Genomic DNA, 17,324 nt, shown 5'->3' on the forward strand with positions numbered 1-17,324 from the left:
ATATATATAGATATATATCTATATAGGAAAACATTTCTCTATCAAAGGATTTGTAATTCTGTTCAGCTGTTCTATGATTCAGGGATACCTGTTTGTGGACATACACTCTGCTAAGATAACTACAAGGACTTTACAGTGATGAGGTCATCACCTTGTTATCTCCTGTCTGCATGCTCCCAGTGTTAGACTGACAGCCTTGCAGAAACTAGCAATCATTAACCAATAAATACTTTCAGCTTTAAGGAGAAAGCAACCAAGAAGCAGACCAATACAACACACAGAAACATGTTGTGTCTCCTACTTATCCATGACATTACAAGATAACTGACTGCAGAACTTTCATGGAGGAGATGCTAAGACTTATGCTAAGACTTGCTGAGGAGGAGTAACTGAGTATAGAAGTATCCTTTCAAGGTATGAGGATACCATTTTTGCAGAAAATGCTGTAGTGTTTCTATCAATAATTTTATGTTATTACCCTTTCAATACTTGCGGCTTACTTAGGCTTATTGAAAAATACATAGTAAAACATAGATCTTACAGATGATAAAAGTCAGCTAAGTACAAATACTTTTTTTGTTCACCAATTGATGTGTAAAGTAGCTCTACTACAGTGTGACCCCAGATAACTTCCTTCTGATACATACAAAGACATCTGGTCTTCTGGAGCTCCTCCAATGAACAGGTCAGTGTCTAGGTTCAGACCGTCGGTTCCCGGTGGACTTTCTCCATTCACATGTGTTTCTCCATCCACAGACAACATACCGCTGCGCCGGTTCCGGATTACTACAAGCTGGTGCCACCGGCCAGGCTCCACCGGCACTTTACTGGTGATTATTCCAGTGCCTGTGCCAGTGTTAAACCTGTAAAGCATAACAAAGTATGTAAATTAACATAAAGAATGGTAAACATGCAAAAACAAAAATACTTGGCTTATAAATATATTTAAATGCAGAAATTGCAGACTTAAAAAATAAAAACAGTTTATTGAGCCTGTAGGCCTCAAATACACTGTGGTATCTGAATGTAATTGGCTGCTATTGGCATATTTTCTGTACAAAATTACCTTTTATATCCTATTTTAATATGTGGGCTGGACTGGATTCAGGGCTGTAGCCATATATGACAGATATCACTCTGTGGCTTCCATCTTTGTGATCCACGTGTTCACCACTTTTTTTAAGACGGTTTAATATACTGTGACTATTCTGTGTAATTTGAACTCTTGATATTCACATCAGATATACACAGGCAGCTCATGTGGATCTTTAGTTAAACAGAGGCAGCCAAAAAGCTTGGAGACAGTTCTGGGCATTCTTATTATGGCTGGTAGCTATCTGTCATAATAGATATGTGTTAGCTACCTTGCTGAGGCAAGGTCTGTGCTGCTCATCTTCCCTGGCCACTTGGTGAACCACTGAGCATGGATAAGCATCTGCTTATAAGCTGTGCTGATGCTTTCCTGGCTGTATGCTTGTCAGTTAATTACTGAGCAGCTAAAACCAGACATTCAAAAAATGTGAACAGTAAAAGTTCCAATTTTTCCAATATAACAGGTTCTCTTTAAGTAAACAGATTTTTTTCTGCTATTACAAGATAATACATGACCTTTTAGCATCATATAAAATTTCAGCCCAGACAATGCAAAGGAACATAAATTATAAAAGTTACTTGGGGACATCAGAGTAAATCCACCTACCTAAGCTCCACAAAGCCGTTCACCACTGCCAGTGAGATGAAATCCTTTCCTCGGATCTGGCCATTGTACAACAGAAGACCGTTCTGCTCAGAGGAGCGAAATTCCATGGCAATGCGCACTGTGTGATATGCCTTCATCATTTTGAATGCCAGGTAAGACTTACCCCCAAATCCAGGGATGAAATACTTAATGTCTGCAATGAGAGCAGCAATTGGGTGAGCAGGTAGAGGAAGCATGTGCAGATCAATTGTAGTCTCATGATTTAAAACCATCAGTTGCTAACTGCCTATGTCTCCCTCATTCACAATCTCCTGTCATGTATGGTGTACTTCTAAACAACATATTTTCCTAACTCTTCTCAGTATTAATGTCTTTTTTACCTGAAGCTCTAAAATGGTGGTAAGTAGAAATCATTTTAATACCTTATATTCTGGTCATCTGCATCCGAAACTGTAGTAGGGTAAAAATTAGTATGTAGACATTAAACAATAAATACACTATTTAAATTATAAAAGCATTAGACCTTTAGCTATGCCTTCTGGGTCCTCCTGAGTGTTTAGGATATAAGCAGCTGTAAAGGCTCATGATTTTTTAACTTCGTGCATTCTTTGCATGAAGGTAAAAACCCTTCTTTGTGCAGCAGCCCACCCTAAAACTAACCTGAGCCTCATCGTGATCCAAGAACTTCAGCTCTCTGGGTATTCTCCTTCCTCATTGGCTGAGACAGCAGCCAGTGAGCCAATGAGGGGAAAGACCGACACAGAGCAGCAGCTCGGGAGTGAGCCTGTTTGGCTGCCCCCTTAGCAAGCTGCTTGCTCTAGAGGCACTTGGCAGGACTGTGAGGATAATTGTGCTGGCACAGACCCAAGAAGAGGAGGATCAGGGCTGCTTTGTGCAAAACCACTGCACAGAGCAGGTATTTTTTTTTTTTTACAAAAAAATTGCCTTTAATATCACTTTAACCAATACATGCCCGGCCAATAGCCAGAAGGCGGCCAGCAAAATGTACTGGATTTCCGAGTTGGACGCCAAATGGCGTCCTCCCACACATGCGCATTTTTCGCGCTTGCAAAGCCGCACAGTGGCGCGATCTGTCACCGGCCGTGTACCTCGGACACAGCTGATGACAGATCTGAGTATCGCCCCGTTGCCGGTACCATGTGACCTGCTGTGACCAATCAGTTGTATACAATGGATGGCTTCATTCATGCCATCCATTGTATACTACTGTCTAGCTGTGAATGGTCACAGCTAATCACATGCACATGTCATGTGATTAGCTGTGGCCAAATCACAGCTAAGCACAAAAAAAAAAAAAACCCTGAATGAATCGATGTCATTCAGGTAAATGCTTGCTTATAGCAAAGTAATTTTTTGCTATAAGCAAACTGTGTACAAAAAAAAAAAAAAAATACTGATCACTTCCCCAAAGTAGTACAATGTTACTATGGTAACACTGTACTACTTTGGACATAGTGAAATATGGAAAAAAAAATCTTAATAAAAAGAAAATAAAATGTAATAAATAATGAAAAATAATTAAAAAAAAAATATATATATATATTTTTTTTTTTCATACTGTCACCAGTCAGTGATCACCTGATCACCGCCATGCCAATTATATGAAGACGCTGTACTGCACTGGTGACAGTATGTAAAAAAAAATTTTGTGCATTTTTTCATTTTCCAAAAAATTATGACAAAAAAATACAACTTCAAAAAACTCGCCATGCCTCTTATGAAGTACGTCGGACTGTCTACTCTGCAAAAAGGGGTAATTTGGGGGATATCTGTACTATTCTGACATTCTTGGACCTCAAGAAATTAGATTGGCTGTCAGTACTTCAGGATTGATCAATATTCAGATCTATACCATAGTTTGTGAACTCTATAACTTTCCTAAAAACTAAATAATACATCCTAATTTGGGTTATTTTCACCAAAGACATGTAGCAGAATACATCTCGGCCTAAATTTATGAAGAACAATTATTTATTTGCAAACTTTTATAACAGAAACAAAGAAAAACGTGTTTTTTTTCCAAAATTTTAAGTCTTTTTTTGATAATTTGGCAAAAAATAAAAACCCCAGCGGTGATTAAATACCACCAAAAGAAAGCTCTAGTTGTGTGAAGAAAATTATAAAATTTTAGTATGGGTACAATGTTGTATGACCGCGCAATTGTCATTCAAAGTGTGAGAGCGCTGAAACTTGAAAAATGGCCTGGGCAGGAAGGTGTAAAATTGCCCGGTATTCAAATGGTTAAACATCTATCTACACACCTTTTTGAATGAGGTATTGTTTACTACCAAGAAGCTAATAGCTGATGTTGTCATAGATGACGAAATGTGTAGGGAGGAGTTACTGCGTGCGACGTCGTCGCGCACGTGGACGTGGCGGCCATCTTGTTGTTTGGAAACAACACTGGCTGGATACAGCATTGTGTTATTAGGTTGTGCCTATGTATTGGTTTTAAAATATGAGTTTATTTCTTGGATTAAATCCCACTTTTATCAATATATTACAATATGAGATGGCTTCTTTTCTTTGATCCATGAACTCTGGACTATCGTTACTTATCCGGTTGGAGCTAATTCATCCATTGAGAGTGGTGCCAATGAGGTCAAAGTTGGAAATTCTACTGTGATATTTTTACTACACATTTTGACTGTTCTTTATGGGTGGTCAAACCATTTGGTAAGAGGCAGCATATATGGTGTAGTAGTGGTTTTGTGTCTCCCCCTTTTTTTTCCTACTTCTGTGAACACCATCTTTTTCAAGTCCATCTGTCCGGGACCTTCTAAGGACTAGTGACATTTTTTCCATCTTTACCATCTGATTGGACTAATGTTGTTAATTTGATGGACAAGCTTTAAAGTTTATCCTAATTTGAGGTTAGCGCTGCACTTTTATTTTATATCTTAAGCATATTGTGCTAGCTGCTTTCTTTAGCCTTATTGATATCCTAGCACGATTATTTATATATTTGTATTGTAATAACTAAGGTGTGTATCCATCTGGGGTTCTTACCTTACAACTATGGAAAGCAGAGACTCATCAAACTCCCCCCATATAACAAACCAATCTATGACCACAGAGGTTGCCCGAAAATATTTCAGTAAATCCGGGATACGTGGCAGGCAGAATCTTCTATCTTCTGTCTTGTACACTTGGCTCCTACTTGATTTTGAACAGCGATTCTTATGTGTTTAGGTTCAATGTATTCTGCAGAGCCATATACTTATTTCTGATCTCTTATATCTAAGGGTAATATGAAGTTCCAAATATCCCTATATTTGAGAAGGCACTCAATGCTTTGGGTTAGGTTTTCATAGTTTTTAACCCATTATACTCTCTATGGGCTTTGTTATATTACTTTGTACTTAGTTCTGCAGAGTCTGTGATCAGATCTCTCATTTCATTTGTCTTCAGCAATTTGATAACTTGCCAGTTGTCTATATAATACATTCCTTCTGTGTTTGCTATATCGCAGAGACCTTGTCTTAACTATTCCTTTGACTGAAAATATACAACATACGTCTTTGTCAGCATTGATGTTATTACTTTATGCCCATTTCAATACCAATAAAACTTTTTTAGATTAAAAATTATTTGCATCTTGATTTTGAGATACCAGAAATGTATTACTTTTAAGGTGTAGGGAACATTTCTGTCAGGTTTTTGTTATCTTGCCATATTAAAGAAACTTTAAGGCACTATTATTTGATATGATTAAAGACTTCTAACGATCCTATGAGTATAAAAAGGCTTACAGGGCTCTTGAAAAATGGCTCCATCATGGCCTTAGCTCAGTATGCCTGTGATGACATCACTGAAGCACTTAAAGCAGAGTTCCAGTCATTTTTGTTTATTAAACGTTATCAGCTATAAAAACTGTAGCTGGTGACTTTTAATTAACACACACACACTTACCTGTCCCGGAGTCCAGCAATGTTCTCACCCATAACATCCCTTCTCCTCTTCTCTCTTCTATGGCGCCGGCATCTCTACTGTGGGCACCAGGCTGTGACAGTTTGCAGCTTCACAGCCGGGTGTCCACTGTGCATGCGTGAGTTGTGCTGCGCCTCCTAATTGGTTCAGCAGTCTTCTGGGACCTGTGAAAGTTCCCAGGAGACTGCGGGAGGGAGAAGAGAGCTGAATTTCTGGCTCACTTTGCCACGGCGAACTGAGCCGGAAATGGGAGCGGGTACCTGTCAAAAATGGTTATTCGCTTCCCCTTTCCCCCCAAAAGGTGCCAAATATGGGGGGAGGGAGGAGGAAAATAAGCGGAGCTTCCACTTTTGAGTGGAACTCTGCTTTAACACAGTACAACATTAGTATGCTTATGCTAGTATACATGGGGGTTTTACTAAAGGCAAATAGACTGTGCACTTTGTGCAGTTGCACTCAAGAAGGGAATTTGCTCCAGAGCTTAGGAAATGAGGTGAAGCTTCAGTTTGCAAAGAATACCCAATCACATGCAAGGGAAAAAAAACATTATTTTTGCTTGCACATGATTGGATGGTGGAAGTCAGCAGAGATGCCCCTCATTTACTAAGCTCTGGAGCAAATGCCCTTGCAGAGTGTAACTGCACTTCCAAAGTGCACATTTTGTTTGCCTTTAGTAAATCAAACCCATTGTTTCACCCCAAAAAACCCTCTCTCTATTGTACATAGGTGAGACACTATGTACATCATTACGTATAATGTCAACAATAAAACGCCTTCAGTGCCTCAAAAGAGTTCTAACACAGTTGTTCTTTACCTTTCTCACAGACGGCTCCCCCCTTTCCAGCTGGACAGCTACAGGTAAAGTCTTTGCCATCATCTTCACAAGTACCTCCGTGCATGCATGGATGTGAGTCACAGGGTCTTGGAGGCTTCTTGGCAGGTGTGGGTACACGAGCCGGTTTCCTCCTTGGTAGAGCAGCGGTAGTGGTCATTGGCCTCTTTGTACTAGTCATGGGTCGTTTTGTAGTCATCCTCACTGTGGTAACAGGGTGCTGGACAAGAGGCACAGGTGTGGTTTTGGCTGCTGTTGTCCTCTTGGGAGGTGGGGTAGTGGCCATGGTAGTTGTAGCAAGTACAGGCATAGTGGCTGCTACGGTGCTGGTTGTTGCCATTGTACTAGTTGTTGCTGCAGTTGTTGTGGTGGTTGTAACCATAACAGGTACCCAGTCTAAACAGAAATATAGGGTTAGAGAAAATCTGTTATTTTAATGGTAACTTTAACATAAAATAACATTTACTCTAATCATCTAGAACACTATAATGCAGAATGGCTCAGTCTCACCCAGAAAAAAAATCATAAGCATGTTTTCACCATAGAGTGAGTAAGTACAGTTACCCATGCTGTGTGGTAATGATGATTCTGTCTCAGTACAGTGAAGTTACTCTAACTCAGTATGGCTCATTTAGAATCTAGTCTGATCTCACAGCTGCTGTGAGTTCCTTTGCATGGTGGAGTCTGAACATGTTGCTCTTCAGGCATCTCTAGCAGGGAAGATTTTAGCGGTTCATTACACCAGGAGTAGGAATAATAGAACATTAAATTTTAAAGAGATTTTAAAATTTTAGTTTATGAAAAGCTGTCAGTGAAGTAGCTTGAGTCGAATTGTCTCCATAAATGGCTTGCATGCTTGTACATTATGCACACAGCCATAGATGTCAGTAGTCTCTATAGTTAGGTGTTCGCCATCTGAGCTTGCCATCAGCACATCCTTTTCAGATACAGGCTAGGTTGTACGCATTAATGTACAAGACAACGGGACCTTTTTACAAAAGTGGCAAATCATAGATTACATTATAGGAGGATCTACAAAATGTTCTATAGCAAACGCTTCTTCATTTAAAAGTTGGACTTTTTTTACTAAAAGATAGTGTTTAGCAGATACCTCTACTATCTGTTTATTTTAAGTACCCATTGACTTTTGTACATTTGTAAAAAGAACTCTCCTAATTATTTACACATTGTACAAACAATCTCTTGTGTTTTACTTATTCAGATGTGATTTATGTGATTTATCCCCCACAGCTATCTCCTCCTGTACCACTATCCCCTCCCTCCTAGATTGTAAACTCCAAAGAGCAGGGCCCTCAATCCCCTCATGTTTTGCATTGTATTGGTATTGTTCTGTCACATGTTCTGTCCCCCTTTGTAATGTACAGCGCTGAGCGAACTATTGCCGCTTTATAAATACTGTACAATAATAATAATATTTGGTAAAACTAGAAATTTAATTTTCATTAAAAAAAAAAAAAAAAACATACCCCCTAAACTTAAGATGTAGCCCCTGGACTACACATTTATCATTTAATGGGAACAGTAGTGGCAGATGGCGAGAAACATTGAACGGATGAACTCCAATGCACTGACCCATCCATCCAATCTTTGGGTATGGTCATGGCTGTAACCCGTGACTAAAGCAGAAAGGTCACACCATTAGAAGGGTTAACATGAGCATGCATGACTGTGTTAGCTTGTCTTCATTGAAAATCCGCTACCATGGCCAATCTTCTGATCTCAGTTTGCCTTTATCTTTGTCCCTAAACACCACATGTTGACCTTTACTTTGAAAAATATTCTAGACAGCACCAGCTAGCAGCTCACAGGAGAGATTAATGTATTTTTATCCACTCATTTGTAATGGGCAAAGGGACAAAATATAATTTCTGCATCAATAAACCGAAAAATCCAAATGAATCGGCATTTCACTTCCCAAATGGGATTCAAGGCTGTAGAGTTGAGAATGAAACAGGACGATGTACCAGGTATCTCACCAAAGTCCAAGAACTTCACGTTGTCCTGGATTGGCTTCTTTATAGTGATTGCCTTCTTCTTGGTGCTCTTGAGTCTTGCCAGCAATGCTTTCTGCACATCAATAGCAGTCAGGCTGGTAGCTAAAACAGAAGAGAAACAATACAACCCAATTGTATCCTGCTGGCATTACACATTAAAGAGCTCTTTCAATTTCCTAATGTATGAGCACCAGCTGGCCAACAAAATCTTGAAGCGTACTGTGATGCAGCACTTGGGGTGGAACTGTTCCCTGAGGACCATCAATGCTATAAAGCTAACATTAGTCGAAGTCAGTATTAGATAACCTAATGTACAGCTTCTTGTAGAACAGGCTGATTCTTTTATCTGCAAAAGATTATGTAATATGACTTAATTTAGGAAAACATGAGAGGGGCACTGTTGCCTCAATCTGTGCTGACCCAAAGGAAGCAGTCAGATTCTTCCTTCCATTCTTAATGTAAGGAATAATATAATTGGTTCATTGTTAAGAACAAGTTTCAGACAATACTTCCAGTACTTTCCTAAATGAAGCCAATTATTTTAAATATAAATATATTCTGGAGAATGGAAACCTAAATCTGCTCAGGATCTAGAAAAAACAGGCAGTAGAGTCATAAAGATTACATGTGAAATAACTGTTGGGCAATACAGTGCCTTTGAATGCCTAAGCAGAACACGACCATCATCCTATGAACTGTCATATTCTATGTATAGTGTTTGTCAACCCAACATTTCATATCCCTGATATGTGTCTGTAGTATCAGGTACTTATGTTACAAATGTTCACACGTTAAGGGTTCACATGTACCGTAACTGTTGAAAGTTGAAATTTAATTGGCTTGCAAATAAAGTCCTTTTGTTTGCTCACTTGAAGAAAAAACTAGTGGAACCATGTGCTTAAAACAGTACAACCTATCAGAGAAAAGAATGTTTTATGATTGTTGTGTTGCAGCACACTGCTAATCTTTGAACCATGTCAATAAAGAACAATTTCACTCTATATGTATTTTGTATTATGTATTCTGTCTAGAGTAGAGTGGAAGAAGATTTAAGCCTCTACTGAGACTTCATTGCTTGCCCAAGGCACAGTTGACAATTTGAGTTCCAGCCACTTTGATTAACACTTTGTGAATTCTCCCCTCTGGCAGAATTTAACAAATGCATAACATGGCATTTATGTCTTGTACCCTCTAGTCTAGTGGTTCCCCAAACATGCATAACTCACAAGAAATCTCCCCACTGGCATTGCCAGCAGTATTGAAGACCTGATGAATATAACCATGCCCCACTCCACAAGAATCAAACCCTAGATGACACTATTATTTAGGCATGACACTATTTTTTAGGCAAGACTATAAGTATAACATACTGTCATCCATCAGTTAAGTTGCTGGAAAGTCACTAGCTACCTTCTGTTAAGAAGTGATAAATGTGTGTTTAAATATTAAAGCTATATTTTCGTACAATTGTCTCATAGCAGCAATAACAGATGATCTTCTTTTGAAGCAATGGCTATCAGATATACATCATAAGGAAAGCTATAAGACTATGTGTCTTTAAAGTATATTTTAATCATTTTTTTCTGTGGCAGTCATGCTGTGATTGTAAATTAAATAAACCAGACATAATCTAATTACTCTCACTGTACATTTCATATGTCTTCCTGAATTAACAAACCTGGATCAAAATGTGCTTCCACTATGGCTCTGATGGAGTTGCTAGGACCCAAGTCCCGTACCCGGATGCTTCTGAAGTCCCTCTTCACATCAGAATTTCGGAAAAGGTTATCCAGCTGGAAGACAAGCAGACAGACAGGAGTAATATCAGAGGAGAACATCATATATCAAAGAGGAACTTTGGTCTAAATGAAAAGCAGTTCATGAATTTAAACAAAGGAACTATTAATATAACTGAATAGATTCAGTCCACTGAAGTCCATTTCAATCCAGAACCAATGGCAGCTGGTAAGTTAAACTAATATGAAGGCATCTCATGTCTCTCATTTCAAGATATATTTACTAGAATACCTACTTCAGTTTAACTGTGTTGGGTGCTACAGAGCCAGATGGCGTGCCACTTCATACTTGAAAAATGGACAAAAAAGACTGAGGTATTTAGCTGAAAGAAAATCTCTGAGACACAAAGTACTGATCAAAATATCACCACTGGTGTCCATGAGAGATGTACGTAGACAGAATGCACTCATACAAAGCTAAAAGATAAAAGCCTTTACCAACTTAGTAGCAATAGGAAAGCAGACTGGAACCAATTCAAATCCTTATACCCCTCCAAATATGTTTTATCTATGCTCATCCCCTCTGCTGGTTAAGGTGGGCTGTCAGCACAGCTTACACAGAGAAGTAAAGTCATAGCTAGTTGTAGATGGTCATATCCATCTGAACGCTTTCTGTATAGTTGGTCTAGTTACATAATTCCATCCCTTGGTTTTATGGAGTCTGCATAAGTGTTAATCGTTAGATCCAAATAGCTGAAGGTGTGAATTTTTGTCAAATCACCAGAGTGGAGATCATAATAACATTATATATGGAGGACAGATGATGCAGAAGGTCCCCCAACCATGTTTAGGCATTGTTGTTCCAGTTTAACGTAGATGGCCCCTTTATGCCTTTTGCAAACAAGTTACCCACTCTGTCTAATATGTTCCCACTTATGCTCATTGAAAGATTGTCCCTTTTTCCTTAAAGTTTACAAACTGCTGAGTTATGACCTGTAGGATTTGCATTCCTTTGTTGTCCCATTTGCTTGTTGAGAGTTTTTTTCAACTTATAGGGATTTACAGAATTTCAGGTTATGTTAACAGTAAAAAAAAAATTAAATATGCCAAATGCACAGGACAGCAACTAAGGATTTAATAATGATAAGAAAGTGATTTTTCATACGTCACCAGTCAGTCATGCACTTTGCCTGACCTGCATTAAAATAACTGCATTACAATACTTTACAAGGGACTGTTGTAACACTGTTGAATGTTCCCTGCTTTACAACGTGGGAGTGCCCTGCTACTCTTCTCTTTCTTTTCTTGGAACATATTTACCAATTATGGTGAGCAATGAGACTTAGGTCAAGACTGGTTACCATGCTTGTGGCAAATAACTTCAATCACCATGTGCAAATCTGGTGTTGGTGGACTCTGAGCACTGGCTTCCTGCTTGTATATGAATTCTTGCAACAGTTTTTTTTAACTAAAATATTCACAAAGGGTGGAGATTTACATAAGAGTATCATCAATCAGGTGTGTGTGTGATTGCTTAGTGACATTGGTGCACTTTTAACTGCTCGTTGACATTTTAAACAACCTGCACAGAGTAGACCTCTGTAATGCCTATGAAATGTGTTGGCCTTGGACCCTTTGTTTCTCGGGTGATTTTTACAATAAAGCATTGGTGCCCAAATGCCAGGGGCATGAGAGGTGACTGATGTGTCATTTCTCTTGGTCAAAGGAACAAAGTCACAAGATATTCTGCTGAGAGCAAGAGAAAAACTTGTTTATGGAATTAAACGTGTTTATGACATCTAGTATATGGTGGTTGAACGTGACTGTTATCCTTCTGCTAGCTCCTCCTTTGGTGGGTGTGGCGTCGCCTACTAATGGACAGCTTCCAGAAAATTAGTTTATAAGGCGGAGGTCTGGGCGAGACCAGGAAGAAGCCCCCCTTAGTGGCCCGAGGACGCTCTGACGCTGGGATTTTTGCCAAGGCTATATGGGCTCATCGACTGGTCATGCCTACAGCTTCCCTGTGACCCCCTGGGCACTTTGGTTCCGATGGGATTTGTTCCTCCCAGCCTCTAACATAGCTTTGGTAATGTATTCATTCTATGCTGTGACGCTGGCACATGATGTGTCTATTTCATGCTGTAATGCTCACATTCTTACTGGTGTGTGTTATTATGCAGATTGTGATGACTATAAGATATATCCTCCTGTGTGTCGTGTGATAATAAAAGTGGAGGTTTTGACAGTTCAAGAATATTGCAGTTGGATTCTGTTATTTCTTGGGAGTGCCGGGTAAATGCTATGATGTGCCAGGGCAGGTGTTCATTTGGTAGATGGTCTTTCACATGCGTAGAATATGTAATGGTTAAATGCTGATTAAAAGGTTCCTGCATGACTACATGTTGATTATGTGCGTGTATATGACTTGCTTTTAGTTATTGCACACAGCATCTCTGTTATAACCTCCAACAACATCCATTAGCTGCCGTAATGAAGCACCATACATCATACATTTGTAAGTCACTATGAGTGTTTGTACTCAATAGTGAAATGCCATAAAAACTTTAGCACATTCATACATCTGCCACCTTATTATCTCAAAGTTGGACATTTATCACATCATCTTTTCCACTTCACATATCCACTTAGAAATGAGTGAGGCATTTAATCCAAGCTTACAGTATATCCACAAAGCACCTCAATGTATGAGAACAGACACTCTTGTGACCCTTTGCTAAACAGACCAGGTTGTATATCATGCCATCCATCCCAATGAATTTTATTTCCCACAAATTGTCTCAAATATACATAAAAGAGCAATCTGCAGAAAAAAAAATCCTAACGCAAGGTGATCCGGCCTCTTTTTGTGTAACTTGAAATAAATAGTCATTGTGCTCTTGTAGATTTATGAATGTTAAGGTCATTTTCATCCGTAGATAAAATCAGAGCCCAGAATTGAGGTTGCATAAAAACACAGTGATTTCGCTGTACCGAGATGCCAAATGCCCTTTAAGTCAATCACTTGGTAGATACAGGAGATATGCTTAAAATGGAATTATGAAAAGGAACAGAGTCGAACAATACTAGCTTAATGAGTGTGGTTTATATTAATTCTCTTATTATGCTGGTTTCCATGGAAGCTAGATATTAAAGGGCCTGTAAACTTAACAGAAAGAGCAAGCCCTGACATTAAAAATATTAAAAAGTTACATTAAAGTGATTCTGTCAGATATGAAACTAAATGACAATGTTGTAGAACATCCTGCAAGAATGTAGGCCTTGCTTTTGAGTCTTTATTCCAGCAACCTCTGCTAAGAAGCAACATAGGCACTTTCTAGTCATAATTTCCACTCCACAGCAGAAAGCTCTTAAGAGTCATTAGATCTCAACACAAATCTGTACCTGGAAAGCAGAGAGGAATGATCAAAACAGAGGCACTAACAATGTGGACCCTGCAGAATTAGCAGTAACAAATTTATCTCCCTGAACTCTTGGTTGTCAGATTACTCCTCTACGGTCAGTTTACTCTTTGAAGGAAACCTCTAATGAGGGAAATATTGCTGGTCATGCTTTCTGGCTTGCCTTTCCATCATGCACATTTAGTGGTCTCAACACTTTCAGGGATGACGGTCAGATTTTGTATTTCTCCCAGTACAATTTGTGCATAATATGTTGGGTTGTTGAAGTTCCACCTTATTTAGTGGTTGGTTGAAATCACACGTGACACAGAAGGCATTTCCAGACATTTGTGGGCAGAAGAAATGTGCACACACACGTGGAGCACAGCAGAATGGAGTTCAGCTTCTAAAAGGATGCTGACGGTGGACTGTAAAACAGCTGACCACTAGCAGCTAAAATACAGCTTGCAGGTGAGCTCAGCTGTGGACATCTGGGTTCTTCCAGTTTGTGGCAGACCTCTCTTTGCAGGAAGAACAGCAGAACTGTCACAGATAAGTAATGTATAACACATTTAGAGACTCTCTGTGCCAGAGCAGAAATGCATTTGTCTCAATTATGAACCATAACATTAAAACTAAAGAGGCACTGGATTCAATTAAGACTTCACTGCCATGTCTAGCTCTTGGAAAAAGGAGGAACCAACTGAGTTGGCAGGAGAACAGGCCAATCAGGCTCTCTACACTACACATTAATAATTTAAATGCAGTCTTGTGACAATAAAAGTGGGTTTCTAGCTGGAGACAATTTATAATCCTGCCTGCAACTTTAGCACATACGGGGTTCTCCCCTGTGGCTGCCACCTTTCATACTAACAGGCTTCAGCAAGCTGACATAAGAGCTTTAAATGATATATAAAAGGCAATATTGGTCTGCAAGTAATTGGTTAAATCAATAAAAGACAAGGATAAAGGAGGCAGAAACATCTGTACAGGCTGCTTATTATTATCCCTAGGCATTGATATTTTCCTTATAGGTCTTACACACTGTAATAAGGGCCATTCTTCTAGACCAGAAGATGGAAAAGTGGGTTCCGTCCTTTCCTCCAACATCTGTGTTACATGTATCCCACAGATGGATGAAGCATAATCTCCAGCTTTCAGACACCTCTTCCTAATTAGCCCAAAAACTAGCACCAAGGAGAACAATACCAGCGGTAATCCTTCTAGAACATAACTGGAGGAGATGATAACAAACTATATCTCCAGTGACTGGACACACGGCAGACAGAGATTAAATGCTCGCTCAGTAGTAAGGAAGTGAAGGAAATAGCAGTGTCTGGGAATGCCAAAGAGAAAGTAGAAATCAAATTGTGAAGACAGAGATTAAGAAAAGCTATAACAGCCTGTCTCCTAGTTTTCTGTCAAATAGTCAGAAGAGCAGACTTAAAAGGGAACCGATCAAAAAGAGAATTAAAAAGTAGTCCTAAGTTATAACAGCCACATGGTATATGTATATATACTTTTTTGCTGTTCAGTATCCCCTTTAAAATATGGACAAAAGATAAACACTACCCATGTAAAAATCTAACCAATGTGTATTTGAGGCACTCTGTGCTATTCATGTCCTTTTCTGTGTTAGTATTTGTATATGCTGATCCTGACAGTGAAAGTGCTAATGATCAACTTCCTTCATAAGTGACAACGCTGCAAGATGCCTGTGGAATTATACACTGTTATCACTCTTTTCTCCAGCTGCCTCACAAATACAGCTGTATAAGGTGATGCAAACTCTTCCTCAAGCAGCTCAGTATGGAAAGAGACTGGCCATTCCCACATCAGCCCAATAAAAGCCAGCCCTGCTGTTCCTCTGTAGCCCGAGACCCAGTTATGATATCATTGGAAGCAACATTTCAGTGCCACTTCTCTCTCCGCCCAGTCCCTACTATGCTGTAGGAGAAAGGGAGAGAAAAATGGTCATGAGACTGTTTGCAAAACCTCTGAACAATATACATTTGGCCAGATATGTCCCTGACTGTAAGCACATTAAGCTGCAGCTATGTCTGTAGCACACTTTCATGTTTATATGATCAAACCTTTACATCTGCAATCCATTTCATAAGCCTATAATTAGGCTATCCATGCTATGAAATGACTGTCATCCGGAGCTGTCAACAGTCACTGAACACACTGCAACTCCTGCAGACAAGCCCCCCAGTGGACCAATCTTAAGGAGAACAAAAGGAAGAGAATTTGACTGGAAATCTCTACTGTTTCCCTGAGATAAAATAAAAGGATTGGGTATGCGTGTTAACAGATTTTTAGTTAGAAGGATCTTTAACTGGTTGGATCCTCTGACTACCATCTCATCTCTGCAGCTTGCCTAGGCGTCTCTTGCGGCTCTCAACTTTGCCACCTGAAACATGTCTGATCTTTTAATTATTTCAGCTCATATGCTGATAACCTCTAAACCAGGTTAATAGCTAGCCAGCCTGTCTACAGAACTACGTATTACATTTGTTAAAGCACAGATTCAGAAGTCAGTGTTTTTTTTCCCAGCAAAGGCTTTGTGGATTAAGGCCTCTTTCACACGGGCGGCTGTTCTGCCGCTTGTAAATGCATGTTTTTTTATTTTGAAATTTCAACACTCCTGTCACAGAGATCACTTGCATTTGTACATTGCGTTTATCTTCATTTACATGCGGCTGCGTTTAGCTACGGTAGTAAATTCTTGCCTGTTCTATAGCAACTGTTTACTTATTTTCTCTTTGTACTGCGATTAACTGCGTTTATGTACAGATAGCTGTGGTACGTCGCTCCTGGACGCTGTCAACTTTATTTTTCCTAAACGCATAAATGCTATGTTAATGTTATGGAAATGTTGCTAAATGCAGTGTGTGAATGGAGCCATAGAGATGCATTGTCTGCATTTAGCTGTGGTAAATAAGTTCCTCTAACCCGTCCGTGTGAAAGGGGTCTTAGGCTGAGACACATCATTGCAAATATTACTGAGGAAGTATGATAGACAATGAGATGGAAAATATGTAGTCCTAAACCTAATTTCAAGAGTTTAAATTCAGCTCTTCATGGACTGTCCTGAGCTGAACCTAATATTCAGTGATAAATTACTGTCTTCATAGGAATCATTATATTACCAAGATTGGCCTTAACCCCTTGACGCCGACCGTATGCAAATATGTGGCCTCTCGGTGGCTGGGCCTTGACGCCGAGTGACCGCATATTTGCACATATGTTGGTGTCTCACGGAAAGGTCCCGATCTAACCTTGCGATCGGGACCTTTTATGATCATGTGACTGCCGAATCACGGCGGTCACATGACCCTAAAACTCCACCCTGCCTCCTGGTGTCTGAAACCTCTTAAAGGGCTGGGAGGTGCCGATGTGAAGAGGTTAAAGAACCAATCCAATGGAAAGTCTTCTTCCCCACAATGTACTCACAGATGGTCTTATCTCCATTTGAGAATAAAGGAGCATTCTTGATGTTGGAAGCGCTCTATTAAACTTGGCTAATCTGTCTCTCTTCTTGCTGAACAGAGGGAAGGGAATAACGAACCACATATAGGCCCCTTCTCATTGGTGGGTCAGCCGAAGGAAAGCAGAGGATCCCAACATGATCAACAATATGTGTCTGCACTACGCGCTCTAGTATGGGCAGAAGCAAACTGAGCAAGATCT

General features: G+C 39.6%; 1 protein-coding gene across 10 annotated transcripts in view; it reads right to left on the reverse strand.

Annotated features, from left to right (window-relative positions):
- Positions 1-17,324, reverse strand: part of AGRN (agrin) — a 653,845-nt gene that overhangs the window by 56,322 nt on the left and 580,199 nt on the right. For 9 of the 10 annotated variants that reach the window (XM_089668391.1, XM_089668395.1, XM_089668399.1 and 6 more), the window contains 5 exons: positions 10,176-10,290; positions 8,468-8,599; positions 6,465-6,878; positions 1,700-1,892; positions 648-863 (listed from right to left, as the gene is read on the reverse strand). In XM_089668391.1, coding sequence (XP_089524517.1) covers positions 648-863; positions 1,700-1,892; positions 6,465-6,878; positions 8,468-8,599; positions 10,176-10,290 — 1,070 coding nt within the window. The remainder of the gene's footprint in view (positions 1-647; positions 864-1,699; positions 1,893-6,464; positions 6,879-8,467; positions 8,600-10,175; positions 10,291-17,324) is intronic. The other variant, XM_089668392.1, reaches the window with a different exon arrangement.

Source organism: Staurois parvus, unplaced genomic scaffold (genome assembly GCF_062004578.1).
Source record: "Staurois parvus isolate SC_StPar_1 unplaced genomic scaffold, SC_StPar_1.0 ptg000057l, whole genome shotgun sequence".
Classification (NCBI taxonomy): Eukaryota; Metazoa; Chordata; class Amphibia; order Anura; family Ranidae; genus Staurois; species Staurois parvus.